This window comes from Megalops cyprinoides, chromosome 8 (assembly GCF_013368585.1).
Source record: "Megalops cyprinoides isolate fMegCyp1 chromosome 8, fMegCyp1.pri, whole genome shotgun sequence".
Lineage (NCBI taxonomy): Eukaryota > Metazoa > Chordata > Actinopteri > Elopiformes > Megalopidae > Megalops > Megalops cyprinoides.
In genome coordinates, this window is record NC_050590.1 from 16,710,453 (window position 1) to 16,725,675 (window position 15,223).

The window sequence follows — 15,223 nt, forward strand, 5'->3', positions numbered from 1 at the left end:
CACTAAGAATCATAGGGAGGATTAGCTGTGCCCTTCTTTTCAACCTTTTGAATTAGGCTGAATTTTGAAAGAGGCTTATATATGTAATAAAATGGCTCTTAGGTTTGCTGTGTTCCACAAGGGCTTACTCAACAGTTAGTGGTTTCATACTGTATTGTTCGAGGCAGGACAGTTTAAGTGAGCTGTAACTTGGACAGCTATTTTTTGATTTTAGTTTTGTATGTATGCCTCTGCCTTTTTTTTTGCTTTCTTCTTCAGCTGTTTTGAAAGGCTTGCTTCTCAAAGAGCAGTTTTGCCTGGATGCTACTTTTTGTGACATGACAAAAAGGTGTACCACCACTCACTTTTTATGCTTTTTTAATCTTGACAGATGAAATTGACTTTTCATAAGACTTAGTCTTTATTGAGATTTACTTAAGAATATCACTAAATTAGGCTGTGATTACGTAGCGGAGAGACACAGTGCACTATATGCAGAGTATGACGTATTAGTAAATCTGTGTCAGCTGAGAAAGCAATCCATGAGCAGAGGTATGCTGTGGAGGGGACACTGGTGTAAGGGAGGTATTTTGCATGTAGGTATCCCTATCAAGCCCTCAAAGGAGGTCTGTCAGTGTAAGATTAATGCTACTTGCTTGAAGCAAATACTTGCCTCTCTGCCAAGTTATACTCAGCTGAATCCTCTGGCTATGATTTCCAAGCCTGGTCATGTGATCAGCTTATGTTCTCATGGCATGCACTTAAGTTTTAAGACTGCAGGGAAGGAAATGAGAGATTTTTGGTCCTTGTCAGTCAAATTTCTACTCCCTTGGCTCAGATACTACTAGCTGAGGTCCTTACCCAGTGCCATGCCAAAAGCAACATTTTGAATGAATTAAATCGACAAGTAAATTATTTGTTCAAGATTTGTATTTACTTATGACTCAACATTTTAATGTGCCATCAGGAAGAAAAAGGTCAGTAAAGAAAACATATGCATGTACATGATTTGCAATGGGTGATGATTTGCAACACCTTAATGAAATGGGGGTGGGGTGGGGGGTGGGTAGGAGTTTATAATTTCTCAATGATAAATAATTCCCTTGTTTTTTAGCTTCATGGTTAATGTTCGCATTTATTATGAAGGTAGATGATCAAGATGTGAAAAAGGATGTCAAAATCAAGTCTAAATGCTTTACAAATAGAAAGGAAAGGGAAATTGCACGGGTTTCTACTTTGAGTTGTGGTATTTTTCTCTGAACAACGTTGTGCTGTCTTCTACATTTGTGATTGGTTACTTGTACATTTAAGGTAAAATCAGTACAAAATCCTGATTCTAAACAGTTTTCCTTATGTCAGGCTGTGATGCCCTGTAGGTCAGTGGATGATTCCAGCCATAGAACCACAGCATGACACACTGGTATGGAAGAGGAGAATGCAAACAAATTTGTAAAAGCTAAAAATTTAAAAAAAGGAAAGTTAAACTATAAAATGATAAAAATGGCATTATAAAAATATTGCTTGAAATGTGTGTTGTTTTGGCATTCCTCGTCTTAATGTTTAAGCTGTGATTATTCTTGTATTGTTTCTGCTACCTCTCTGGTGTAACAGTTGCATCCATGTGGTTGTGTGGCAACAGGGCATACATTGTGGTGAGAAAGCTGCCCATTTTACCCTTTTCCTGAAAGAGAACATTTAATGAAATGCCCAGAGAATAAGGAAGTAGGTTATCATGATCTACTGTGTCCACGGCAAAATTGAACTCCTCGTGTTTATCCAGTAATGGTTCACAGTCCCCTCCCCCACAATCATGGTTTTCTGAGACTTGATCATATTCAGTCACTACAGGGGTTCCTGGGTGACAGGGACTCCTGCTGGTTATGTAGCTTTGTGTTTGCTCTTGATCTCTAGGTCTTAACATACAAAAGAGAAATTACAATCACTGTTAATTGGAGGAGGTTTCACTGAGAAACTGGAGTTCCAGGTCAGGGCAGGCTAAATTAGACCATCTGAAGAACAGTATGGTCCCCATGAGCCATGGTGATGGATTTGTATCCCCCGTCCCTGTGCACGCAGGCCCCATTAATGGGTGCGGTTCTGTTTCCTGAACGTGCTGTTGCTTAGGAAACGTGAAACAAGCCTGGAATGATTGCAGTGTAAAACTGGGCGCTATGGGTGAGCGCCATGTTGTGACCAGAGGCTAAATAGCACTTTGGAGGAATGGCATACGTCATCTACGGAGGTGGCAGAATGCCCTGTTCGACCATCAGTTACTGTAATTGAATCAGTATGATTTGCAGGTGTTGATTCACTTAACTTGGTGTGGCTGTGATGTGGTTTGTCAACTGAAAGGCAAGGGCACTGTTCTATGTGGAATATAGTTGTCCATCACCTGTGCCATTAAACGTTAGAACTACAGAATATAGTATCTGTTTATTTAATCATGTGATGTGTAATTGTACATGTGTATGTGAAATCCTTGTGGCAGAAAAGACCATGTAACACAATGGATGAAATAACGAGTTCTCCATAAACACTGCCCAGTATTTCAAATTTTCTTTTTAATGTCTGCATAGATTTCTTGAGAATGTGAGACTGGTGTTAGTGGTGAGAGAACTGAAGATGTCTTAGAGAGATGGCTAAATGTAGCTTTGGCTTTCTCTTGTGACTTTTGAAATGGTCTCAGATAGTTAACTGTTAATGCATTTAATTAAATAACAAGGTTTGAGTTTCTAAGCATATTAGTAGACATCTGAAATGCTTCCACAGCTAACTGCACCTCAAGATAATGTGAGAAACTGCAGGTTATTTTTTAGAGGGGACCCATATTCACTTAGGATGGACATGGGTCCCCACTTCAGCTTGGTAGGTGGAAACAAGCCATTAGATTAAAGCTCAGATAAATGGTGAAGTATGGATGCTAATCCTCTATAAAGTGCAACTGACACAATTTCAGGGGCACAGGTGGTACTGGTGCCCCATCACCAAGAAAGGAAAACCCCAGAGCACCACCAAATTTTTTTGGTGGAAATACTCAATTTAAAAACTTTGCTTCACCAATCTTAGTGGAGGGAAGGAATTTATTACCCACTTGAAACAAGTTAAATTGCTGGTGCAAAATAATGTGGTATAATTGTAACAAATTGCCATGAGGCTAATTTCAGTGCAGTACGGTCTGTATGTCACCAAATGTCATAATAGAATGGCACTCAGGTATAGTTATTACAGTTAAAACGGGTTAATGGAACAATTTTTAAAATAATTTTTGTTGCAAGCTTTGTCCTGTCTAAATTCATAATTCATATGAAATTGCTAATGTGATGATTCAAATGCTAAATCTAGATTTATAAATGTTGGTAATATAGCTTTCCCATTTCCAATGCTGTCACACGCATTCATCGGATAGTTGACAGATTTCCCAGCTGCATACTATTTAATAGGTATTTCAAAGGTCTCTGCTTAAGGTTGCTCCTTAAAAGTATTGTAAACTTGGTTGTGCAAATTCTGTTTCTGTGTTTTCATTTCTTGTCCCTGAATCATCTGTACAAGTGAATCACAAAAGAGGATCAAAAGGTGGCCATAAAATATAAATTCATGAATGGAGACTGACTCCATCATCATCAGTCCTCATAGCTAAAGTAATTGTGGCAGTAATTCCAATTACAGTTAAAGACTCATTTGCAAATAGTGTTGGTGTGTATTTTTCTGTGGTCTCGAATTCTACCTATAGTTTGTCAAAAAGGTTTTTTTTAATCTTTCATGTGTGTGAAATTTATTGATTCTGTGTGTTGGCTATGGTCAAAAAATATACCGGTTGTTTCAGTATAACACTGCACAAGTGTACTAGGTTGTGGTTTCTGATTCATGTTAAGAGAGAGTTTCCTCCAGCAGTGCAAATACAAGATGGTTATATGTGACAACCTGTTCATGGTGGACGAGTGGACAGGATGAAATGTGGTTCTTGGCAGGACCCTATTGGAAAGCACAGTAATGAGTGTTTATATTTAGTAGACGCTTAATGGGGACCATGTGATGTTTATAAATTAATGCCTTTTGTAGAAAAATGGGTTTGGTCTTATGACCACTGAATGGTGGCACATAGGTGATAAGCTTATCTGGTTGTAGTTTTGTATTTAAGAATCATTTTTGCTCCCCTGTTCTATTTTTGAAGGGTTTTTGCTTTCTTCCATAAAATCTAACCTTGTTATATCCCAAGACATAACAAGCACAACATAATTTTACAGTGTATTTACAGGAAATTTAATATGTTTCTGATTGTTTCTGTAGTCTTTCGTTAAAGTTTTGTAATTGGAGAAAATCTCCATTCAAAGCTGGCTCCAGTACACTCATGGTAATAAACATGCATTGGCCTGAATTTTGTCTCACTAAAAGATGGAGATAACAAGTGAACATTCCTTAAATTATACATTTCAGAGATACATATCCTTTAACTTTATTTTAATAAAAACTCATCATGCCCACACAGTGGTCACATCTTTGTGTCTGGTCCAAAGTTTCATCCCTGATGTGTGTTTGGAAACTAATGCATCTAAGCATCAGGAAGATTGCTCGCTTGTGGGTTTCCTGCTTCAGGCATTCAGAGATATGAAGCATCTATCTCTGGAAAGGTCATTAATTCCCACTTGCTGTATTGCTCCTGTTTCTGTTAGTAAAGATTTAAAATGTGTTATCAGCTAATGATGTAGCTTATTTATTGTATTATAGGTAGTTATTTTGAATGAAGTAAACTGAAGTACACTGAAAGTGGATGTTACAAAATAGACATATAATTTATATGATGAACATAAAAACATGTTTAATATATTTATATAGTATAGTATAGTGTTTTCTTTTACCAGTCCCATTTCTGGCAGAAAATATGCAGTAAATAAGGAGTAAGTAAGGATCCTCAACTCTTGGATGGCGTTAGCCCCAAAAAGGCTTTGGGGAGCACAGAGAGCGGGATAACCTGAGGCTTGGTTTCTGTTTGTATTTCACTCACTTGGAATGGGATAGTCAAGTGTATATACCTACAGAGTATGATCACTGTGATTTGACTAATTAAACTTTATAAAGTTATTTCTGCTAATACCACATCCAATAAGGATGGTAAGGAAGTTTGTTCAATTTGTGCTGCTTTTCATTTCAGTTTCTTTAATATTCACTTGCTAATCTGCTGATGAGTGTTGAGGCTGTGTTGTAGAAGTTCAGCAGTGCTGTCAGTTAGCCAACTGATCATTGCTGTCAGTTAGCCAACAGCAGCAATCATTGTTGCTTAACTGCTCTGAGTGAAAGAAGTAACAAACAGTATTTGCTAGATTTGTTGTTTGTTTTTGTTGTTTCTTTATCAGTACCCCAAGGTCAGGTAAGACCTGTAATTCTTGCCAGTTTTGAGCGTCAGTCAAGTTATCTGATCCGACTGGGTGGTGTCCAGTCATCTTTGGATTAGAGGGAAGAGAAATGCAGTGGTCATGAGCACTACCTAGTGAGGCATCAGAATCCCCTCATCGTCTAACTCTTGGCTGCTGTTCATTTTGGAGCAACTATTTAAGGGGTGGGCTATTTAAGACTTAAAAAGATATTAATGATATCCAGCCATCAATTTCTTATGAAGTTACTTCTGGATCTTAATGGTTTGTTATATTACATTAAGTTGTTTGCAAATGGATGCTGCAGAGTTTCTGTTTTCTTTGCTTGTGTCAAGAACAAATTACAAATAAATGGAACCATATGGCAGAAACTGTGGAATGAAATAAACATCCCCCACTCACCCTCTCTAAACCAGTGCTAGTATTTTTGTTAGACACAGAGCAGGCCTGTTACCCCAGCTTGTGTCTATGTATTAGGGTAAAATTTGACTGAGAAGTCATGTGTAGGTTGATGACAGACCTGCTGGCAGGACTAGGTGGTACACGCTGTATGGTACACGTCATGCATAGTAAAAAGACTGAGTTCAGCAGCCACCGCCGCACTCCAGGGTTCTTCCCAGTCAGTCATCTCCCTTAAGCATGTGAGATGTCAGACAAATTTGGTGATCATTGATTGCTGTTTTGGGACATTAAACCACATTAAGCTTTTTCCTTATAATGGGAGTCAATGGAGTGGAAAATGCTTAACGTGAGATAACGACCAAACTCCTAGGATTTCGGTTTTTGACAGGAGGAAGTGTTTCTGACAACAGATGTCCAAGAGAAATTTGGTGATCACTGATTGCTGTTTTGGAACATGAAGCCACGTTAAGCATTTTAGAATGTCCAGGCTTTTGTATGCCTTCAGGTTTTACTTTGTGTACTCCCGGTTTCCCCCATTAAAGGCAGCTATGTTGCAGGATGTTTTGCCACTCAGTCCGACTGAGGGGGTGTATTCTTGCGGGAAAGTGACGTCAGTGCATACCCTCTATACTCATATGAAAATGCAGAACATTCTGATCAAGTTCTGTGAGTTAGTTTGTAAATAATTACAAATTATTTATCTACATTTTTGAATTATTATTTATGCTTACACAATAGGTTCCATCTCATAGAGAATTACAGAAAAGGTAATTGTCATGATATGTTTAGCTGATTTTTTTGGTGGGAATCTTTTTATATAAATGCTGTTGTCATGGGCATCTTATCTGTATCGGTATGCCATTCATAGGAGACTAGGACTAAGATAAAGATTGAAGATTCTTAACAGAAACCTTGTTCAGTGGAAAAGTGGTTTGTTAAATATTCATTGCACAGTGCATTGCAATAGGGAGAAAGGGTTCATGTAACAGACCGCGTTAAAGCTGTGCTTCAGAAAGTTTGAAAACCAGGCTTACCCTGCACTCACACCGGCAGTGACAACAAGTGACAATGCAGCCAGAAGTCATTCATTTCCAATGATCGCTGGGCTACACTGAGCGACATGGCGCAGCGAGGCGCCTGGCGACAAAATCACCGCGACTTGGTGATAAAAAGTTGAGCAAAGTTCAAATTTATGCAAATGAGCAGGGACAGAGTTGAGCGACGGCCAATCCGAGGGCAAATGTGTTCCTCTGCATCCACAAGCATCTCCGGCAGCGTTGTCTCTGCACATAGATAGCAGCGATTGTGAATGCTACTTTGCGGTCCATGGTGAAATGGTAGTGTTTGAAGCAAGATCACACTATTTATAGGAAGATAAATTCCCTCCAAACATATTTTTCAGCGGGAATTTGTGGGTTCATGCATATATTGGGTGATATATTAATAGGCCTGCTTCCTTAATAGGAAAATACAAACATACTCCATGATGAATATAACAAAGACAATGTAAATATAACATAGAAATATATATATATATATATATATATATATATATATATATATATATATATATATAATATTTAGTAGTATATACATTTTTTAAAGAAAAGTGATGCATCTCCTGTCAATACATTTGTAGCCCACTTCCTCAAAACTACATTAGCAACACCCACAAGCTGGCTGCAAGCGACAGCAACACAGCGACTTGGCGACATACAGCGACAGAGTCACTACCAGTGTGAGCGCAGGGTTAGTGTGTAGAAAGACTTTATCTGTGCATGTATTTTGTGTCTCTGCTGTGTTTTGAGGTCAAGTGTCTATGGAATGTGTTGTTTTGCATTCTGAGTACATTGTCTCTGCAGCTGTCTAATATGCCAGAATGCCTGTTCATCTGTGAGGGTGGATGGGCATAGGGTGTTGTGGCAACCTGTGGGAGATAACCAGTGTGAGAAAGAACCCGAGGTACTTGTTGGATTTGTATCTGGGTAATCTTTATTGAAACTTGTTCCACAACACTGATTCTGTCCCTTTTTCAAAGTCATTGCTGGCTGTATTCCACTGAAATTACATTTTGTCTGAGTGAGATAATCGATTGATTTTTTTTCTCCCTCCTAGGGAGTTAGTTTATAGCATGATTTCAAATGTGCTATTGATAGCATGTGCCACATATGATGGCGTCACTGGACAATGTGGTCTTGCTTAGGTCTCTGAGAAATCATGCGGCAGTGAATGGAGATGTCGCTCTATGAGCTGGTCATATTGGAGCAGCTTTGGCTGCATACTACCAAAGTGACAGGACCATGCAGTCTCTGAAATATGGATACATATGGATACATCATATTTATTGCCGAAGTGCCACACCCAGTTTGCAAGAGCTAGTAGGAGCATGTAGGAGGAATGTGAGCAAAATGAGTGACAGAGAAAAAGTTGTCTTTCATATTCTGAATGGTGACACTGTACTGATGCCTCAAATTCACTTTATTTCATTGTATGAAAGTGATGGCAAAACGATAAATGCCAGTTTTTTTTTTTCTTTTTCCATTTTCTGTAAATGCTAGTTCTGATGCTGCTGTGCTGTTTGCTAAAGTAGTTAGTTATTCTCACATGGTAATTTAAATGGCAGATTAAAACACTCAAATTTGCGATAATATGTAGTTTGTACATATTTGTTGTAGTGTGTCTACTTTCAAGTAAGAAGCAGGTCAGATCAAATTTCTTACAGGGAAGCCTGAAATAAACTACAATGCTCCACAACAGATCTCTTGCCATGCAACTGCATTTTGTAAAAAAAAAAAAAAAAAAGAAATGCCCCAGTCTTCTCAACTTACCAGGATATTGTCTATAATTCATTTTGTAAATAAAGACTGCAGCATTAAATGTTGTTAGCAACTCTTAACATTTAATTTTGCGGTGAGACTCATTATTGTGCCAAATTTACTAGCCTGAACTTTGTACTAGTGTTCTTTATCTGTATGTACCTGTTGGCTTATTCAAAATGTGACAACTATATTTCTTAAGGTGGACTGCTGTATTCTAGGCTCCTCTGCATTTACGGTTTTTTATCTGTATGTGTCTATCATGCCATTGAGTGATTACATTATAGCCTGCTTTGACGATAAATTTGACGGTAACCTTAGACTGTGGCCACAGTGTTTGTTTAAGCTGCTCCCATGACTTTAGACAATTTTGCCCTTAGTTTCAGTTTCTGGTTGGTGACGTACAGGCCAGAGAGCAGTCATTCCAGAATGCTTATAAATTCTGTTTACAAGAATTTGGTTGGTTTAGAAAAGCTGTGTTTTTGAGTTACGTTAGTGTTAAAGGTGCTAATGTCAAGCTGTGCAAAGTAAGGAAACCTTGGTCTTTTATTAAATCTGTTTTCTATTACTTAACATGAGGCAACCATGAGTTGTAAAAAGCAAGTACAATTGGTTTTTTTTTGAGACGGGAAACGATGCAGCAGAATTGGAATTTTTATTCAGCATTGAGGAGACTTTGGAAACACATTGAAGAGGCCAGGCTTTGTTTCAAAAGGACCACTACGAGCCGAGTACATATTTTCTGTCTGTGCAGTTGGCAGTCTGCTCACTGAATAGGCCTGTGCTGGGCGTACATGCTCTTGCATGTGCTGAAAGTGCAAGAAAGGATTCAAGAAGGCAGGAATCAGAGGGGAGGAGAGAGAAAGTATTTCTTTCGGAAGACACTGACATTTCCTATGCCGAAACTCATATCAAACCTTGTCATTCAGATACAGAGAAATTAGGGAAAAGTGTATCTTATGGCAAGAGAAAAACTGAGATTTTAGACAGGCACAATGTAGTTTAGAAATGTTTACTTCATACACAATGGGTTTATGACTCATGAGGCTTGGTGCTGTTGTAAACAACTAGCTGAGCTCTGTGTGTCTCACAGGATTGCTTGTTAGGCAGCCAGTACTTACTGAAAGCATGCTGAGTATCACCAGTCCTTGGGACCAGTTGCAGTTAATTAAAGCTGGCAGTTGGCAAAGATTCAGGGGAGTGTAATTTCTGTAGTAAGTACATACCATAATAGTTGGATCATGAGCTCAGATGGCAATAAAAGTATTGTCATATCGTATTAAGACGTCTAACTTGTCTCCTTGCATCTCATTTACCCAAAGCATTGTTTTACATGACATTATCTTCTGACAGAACTGTGCCAAGCCAAGGTATGGTGGAACCTAGCTGGGTCTGGGTGATGAGGGTTATTTGATTTTGTGTTGCTGTACTTAGGCTGTAATATGTCACATTTATTTGAATAGGAGAAACACATGCTGTCCATGAGACCCATGGTTTTCAGCAAGCTAGCAAGATGGCATTGTAAAAATAGTTCCTGTTTATTTTGTGTGAATCCTTTCTGGAGTGGTGCTATTTATAAGTGTTTATTTGTCTGGGCTTTCTGTGATGCATTTTTAAAAAAATGTACAATATGTTCATTGTGAAACACAAGAATGAATATTTGATGAAAGAAAACAAATTATGGAGTTATGGAGTGAGATCTACATACAGTCTTTGAATAGCTTAATAGCTGCGTAGCCGTCACTATGTTTTTGGAAGACATTTTTGAACCATGGGAGTACTTTCCATACTGATGGCAGTAGGTAGGACAGTAAGCTGTGTTACTTTTGCTGGGCTGTGGGATAAACTCAGAGCCAAGATTGGACAGATTCATGATGGATGCTTCCATGCCAGAGGGGGACATACGTTGTATTATGGTTATTGGAAATCGGAAGTGGTGAAAAGTAGTCATGCTTATTTATTTGTAAACTGGCATTTTTTGCTTAAATTGTTTGTGCACATCCAAAAAGGAAACTGTCGAGAACATAGCCACATATCACATCTTTGCAACATCTTTGCAATTTAGTTTTTCCTTAAAAAAACTGCTGATACAAAACCACTAGCTGAGTGACATGCAGGTTTAAATATTCTGCCATATGATAGGCTGAACATTTATTGAGAATGTAGCACAAAGGCCATAATTCTCCCTCCCCTACCTTCTTTTCTTTTTCTTTTACCGCAGAATCAGTCTATGACCTTCTCCCCAAAGAGCTGCAACTGCCATCCTCCACTGAGAGCAACACAGCAGCCATGAGTCAGAAGAGTGGTGGAGAGGCAGGTCCCCCTCCTCTGACAGCTGTTGCTTCAGGTAAGAGCTTGTTGCCTCTTTCATCTGCTGTGGTATTTTAGTATTAGTGAGCAGTGCTCGCAATGGTTCCATACTGTTTCCTGGAGTTTCCCCTTCTTTAGGCTACCTGCAAGACCTTCTAATGATAGACATGAACTGAATCCCGACATGAGCGTAGATAAGGCTAACAGGTTTCACTGAAAATCATGCATTTATTTTGAATGATTATCAAACTAAAAGCTGACAAGACTTGGAGTGATGAAGCATTAGTACCTTCTCCCTGGATTGGTCTGCATCCCTCAGTAAATACGCAGTCCACCTCACTTTGTGGCCCTGGATTTGGTAATGGACTACAGTTCATCTTTAACCATTTTTGAAAACACAAATACTGTGCTATCAGTTCTGATGATGAGTAGTTTTGTGCTGGGTTGAAAGGTATATATTGTATTTTGGTTTGTTTGTGTTTATGATTTTTCCAGTGAGGCTTACAGTACAGTTACTGATCAGATGAGCACCCTATTAGTTTCTGACTGTTAGGGTTTTTTGAATTTCAGCAGAAAAGTTGTACTGAGCAGGCTTGACTGGCTACCATCTGAACCAAAGTGCCTGGATTTGTATTGTTAATGCACTGTGATGCAAAAGTGTTAAAGAGAATGTATCTGAAAATATATTGCGTATATCTGAGGTTGAAACACACAGGTTCAAAGTAGAAGGTTAAGGTCATCAAGGCCAATTTTTCTATCGGAGTAGTGGCATTATGTAAAGAAGATTATGATTTCTCTATTGATTCACCTAAATCAGATCACTTTTTGTGTCTGTAAGTAGTGGATTGTGACTTTACCCTGTTCCTCAGTATCTTGTGTGAATACTCAGCCTTGCAGTTGGAGTCTAAGGAAATGCTCCTTTAATTGTTCATATGGAACTTTATTCCTGCAAGAATGCAGTCCTTTTTCTTATGAAGTCTAGACGTTCCATGTCATGAGGCTGCCAAAAATGATCATAAATGGCAGCTGCATTTGTTTGGGCTAAAATAACAAAAATGAAACTATAGCAAATTCCATAAATTCATCTCAGCTTCCCATGAATATCGCAGTTGCAATTGGATCACACTTAAGTGAAACTTACCATGTGCCTGTATTTGAATGCATACATTTTCAGTTAAGCTGAACTGAACTGAAGCTGTGAAGCGCAAGCTGGATACAAAACCATTTCGGGACTGCTCACAAAAACATTGTTTGTGATCCAAAATTGTTAAGCACTTGATCAGACCTTTTGAAAAAAGAAATTCTATTAATGTCTTAAACCATATCTGGTGCAGCTAATTTTGTATTTGCCACATTTTATCTTTCAGTTTGTCAAAATGGCTTTTTATATTCAGATCTTTGAATTCGATATATAATCACACAATACTGTAATTGTTATTTATAAATAAATGTTATTTAAATGATACAGTGAAGTAATTTGAAAAAAAAAGTGAAAACATTTGCAAGTATTAGGTTTTGCTTAACAATATTTACATGTCACATAGCTCAAATGAGTTTAAGCAGTTATGTCATTTTCAGTGTTACCTTACACATTTTCATAGTAAATTGGGAAAAAAATTGTACAAAACAATATACAGGCAGAAAACCCCACAATCGTCACAGTTCTGATTTGTACAATATGAAAATTCCAAATGCAATTCACTTTAGTTTTCTTACTTTGCCCCTTATCAAAGTGCCCAGGTTTAGAGTGAGTTTCAGTAGAACCAGAAGTCTGTTGCCTTTGGACACCAGTACCTAACTGCAGCCAATTGCATCCCTCTGACGAGGCGGGACATTCTGGCTGTAGCTGAAGGAAGGTGAAGTATTTTTCAGTTTAAATAAATTGAAATCGGGACTGCAGGTGGCACAAATTGGCCTTATTTCTCCTGGCTATTTCCTCCTCTTTTTTCTTATTTTATATCTTTTCATCCCAAATCCTGCAATCAAACATGTGTATGTGTGGCTTTTGTTAGAAGGCTTTTAGTGTTACAGCTGGAGTACCTTTTCGTTCTTGGGTTCTTAGAGAGGACGAATCTCTCAAGTGTTAACTGCAGTAGGTTTCATAAACAGATTTTGGGAGGGGGGCAGAGAGGAGAATAGATTGAGGCCTGTCCCCGCTGTTTGCCTCCCCAGTGTGAGCTTCTGCACTCCTCCATGTTATTATGGCATCATTCACACTCCCCTCACTGCCATGCTCCTCAGTCTGCCCCTTCAGTCTGTTGGTGGGCAGCTCTCTGATGATGCACAGTCTCCGCACTGTAGTTGCTGCTGCTCCTGCATTCACCCTGCTGTGCGAGGCTGCCCGCAGTACTGCGCTTCTGATGTATGCCTGCATCCATAAGCATGTCTCTCTGTCCGCCTTACCTCCTAATCCCTCATTCATGAATTCAAATTTATGGCTTTGCCTGTTGCCACAAATGCATCACACATGTAACCTACACCTGTATGTGTAGATCTTATTAGTTTTTCCCATCCTTGCTCCCCCATCCCTCCTTGAACCCTGTCCCAAGCTTTGAACCTTGGCTTTCATGGCCCAGTCTTTAGTCTTCTTCCTCTTTTGCCTTTTCTCTCTGAAAGACAGCGAAACAGTATTTATAGTAGCTTCCTATGCTATTAAGAAACATCCACCTCTGCAGTTCGTAAACTGTCTGCTATTATTTTATTTTATTTTACTGTTGCAGTCCAGCTTGGAATACCTGATACCCTCTTTGATAAATTGCTACAACATGTTACTGATGCATGAATTTGTTCATGTCAAACTCTCTCCTTTTCCTTTCAGCCAATTCTTTATTGGTTTTTCAGAAATTAAAAAAAAACAACCAGCCAAAATAGGTTAGGTTAGGCACTTCAGGGAATGTGAGACATGACATAAGGAGTAGTATTTTATATGGAATACAGAATTTGTCTGGCAGATCATTTTTGAGCTGTGGGTGCTTGTAGGGGAGCACTGCTCTGACTCGATGACAGAGTAGACTGAGGTTCTGTTTAACAGGTCCTGGCCAAGAGAATGGCTCTGTTCTCACTGAGCTTACTCTGGTGTCTCTGTTGACTGTGGGTCTTCCACGGCATCCTGTGGGTCCTCCACATTAAGGTCACATATCGATGCAGCCTTCTGTACACCCACTTTTACAGGACCAGGGTTGGCTGGTGTCAGGTAGAGGTGCCAGATGGAATCAGACTTTTAGTTCTTCCAAGCAAGGTTTGTTGCATGAGTTACCAGCGAAAATACCTTTTTTGTATATTTTGCAAGTTCCAAATTTTCAAAATGTAAGTAAGATAATACATTAACAATGGCGCAAACGTATCATAACAATCACCCAACAGCATAGTGAATGGGTTCAATTATTTGAAATACCTTTAACAATATTTATGAAAATTACACGTATGTTTTAGTTATACTGAATTATTTTAACTGCATTGATTTAATGTTTTAGGTGTAAACTGAACATGTTGGAAGGGAAAATTAATTGCTTTTATGTTAATGGGATGTTAGTTGTTTGCTATTAATACACTTGACTTGCATTCTAGCATCGATCCTGAGAAACAGGCCTCGTGATGGGTTGTGTGACAGTGTCTGTCTATCAGTAGTGAAGACATTTAGTCCCAGGGACTAATAACCCATCTGCTCTCACCCAGGGTACCGAATAGGTCGGTCTAACTTTTTGTTGTAAAATTTTTTTCATTTTGTTGCATTTTTTGTATATTATTGCATTTGATCTCTTATTATTGCTATTGCTGAATGAAATTTCGTCTCCCAAGCTTTGAAATTATAATATGAGAGAGTAAACTTTGTGTCTTGTAAGCAATAAGGTCTGCCTGCATTGGGTAGTTGGATACACCCACCATCCTGGTACAGAAAGTGACATCATTGCAAAGACATGGTCTAGCTTACCTTGTTTAGCAACAGCTCATAACTGAGATAATCTGGCAATTGTAACAGAACTCACATTTTCTCTGTAATGTTTGTAATCACTCACTGGCTAAGGAAGTCTTTGAAAAGAATCTAAAATGGGATGCAGTTTACTCAGCAGATAATTTACACATGGGCTGCTGGTCACTGACCTCTGCTCTGTTCTGCTCAGTGAATTAAAAGTCCCTCTCAGTAAAGCAGCTTCATAGCTGTCTGTAAACAGAGTTGCAACTGGCCATTTTGTCTAAAATATAATGGCCAATGTCAAGTACACAGGAAATCTTAATATACAGATATCAACTGATATAATGAAAGAAGTATTGAACAAACTTTGGAATTATCTTCAACTAACTGTTTAACATATTTTCAAGGTAGCTGTTGTTTCATAGTGTGGCCCA

General features: G+C 38.6%; 1 protein-coding gene across 5 annotated transcripts in view; it reads left to right on the forward strand.

Annotated features, from left to right (window-relative positions):
* Positions 1-15,223, forward strand: part of nfat5b (nuclear factor of activated T cells 5b) — a 43,261-nt gene that overhangs the window by 8,587 nt on the left and 19,451 nt on the right. For 2 of the 5 annotated variants that reach the window (XM_036534600.1, XM_036534603.1), the window contains exon 1: positions 12,393-12,732. Coding sequence is in view for 1 of the 5 variants with exons in the window: in XM_036534599.1 (XP_036390492.1) it covers positions 10,788-10,913 (126 nt within the window). In the remaining 4 variants the exon portion in view is untranslated. Of the gene's footprint in view, positions 1-10,787; positions 10,914-12,392; positions 12,733-14,265; positions 14,564-15,223 lie in introns of those variants that run through there. The other 3 variants (XM_036534599.1, XM_036534601.1, XM_036534602.1) reach the window with 3 other exon arrangements.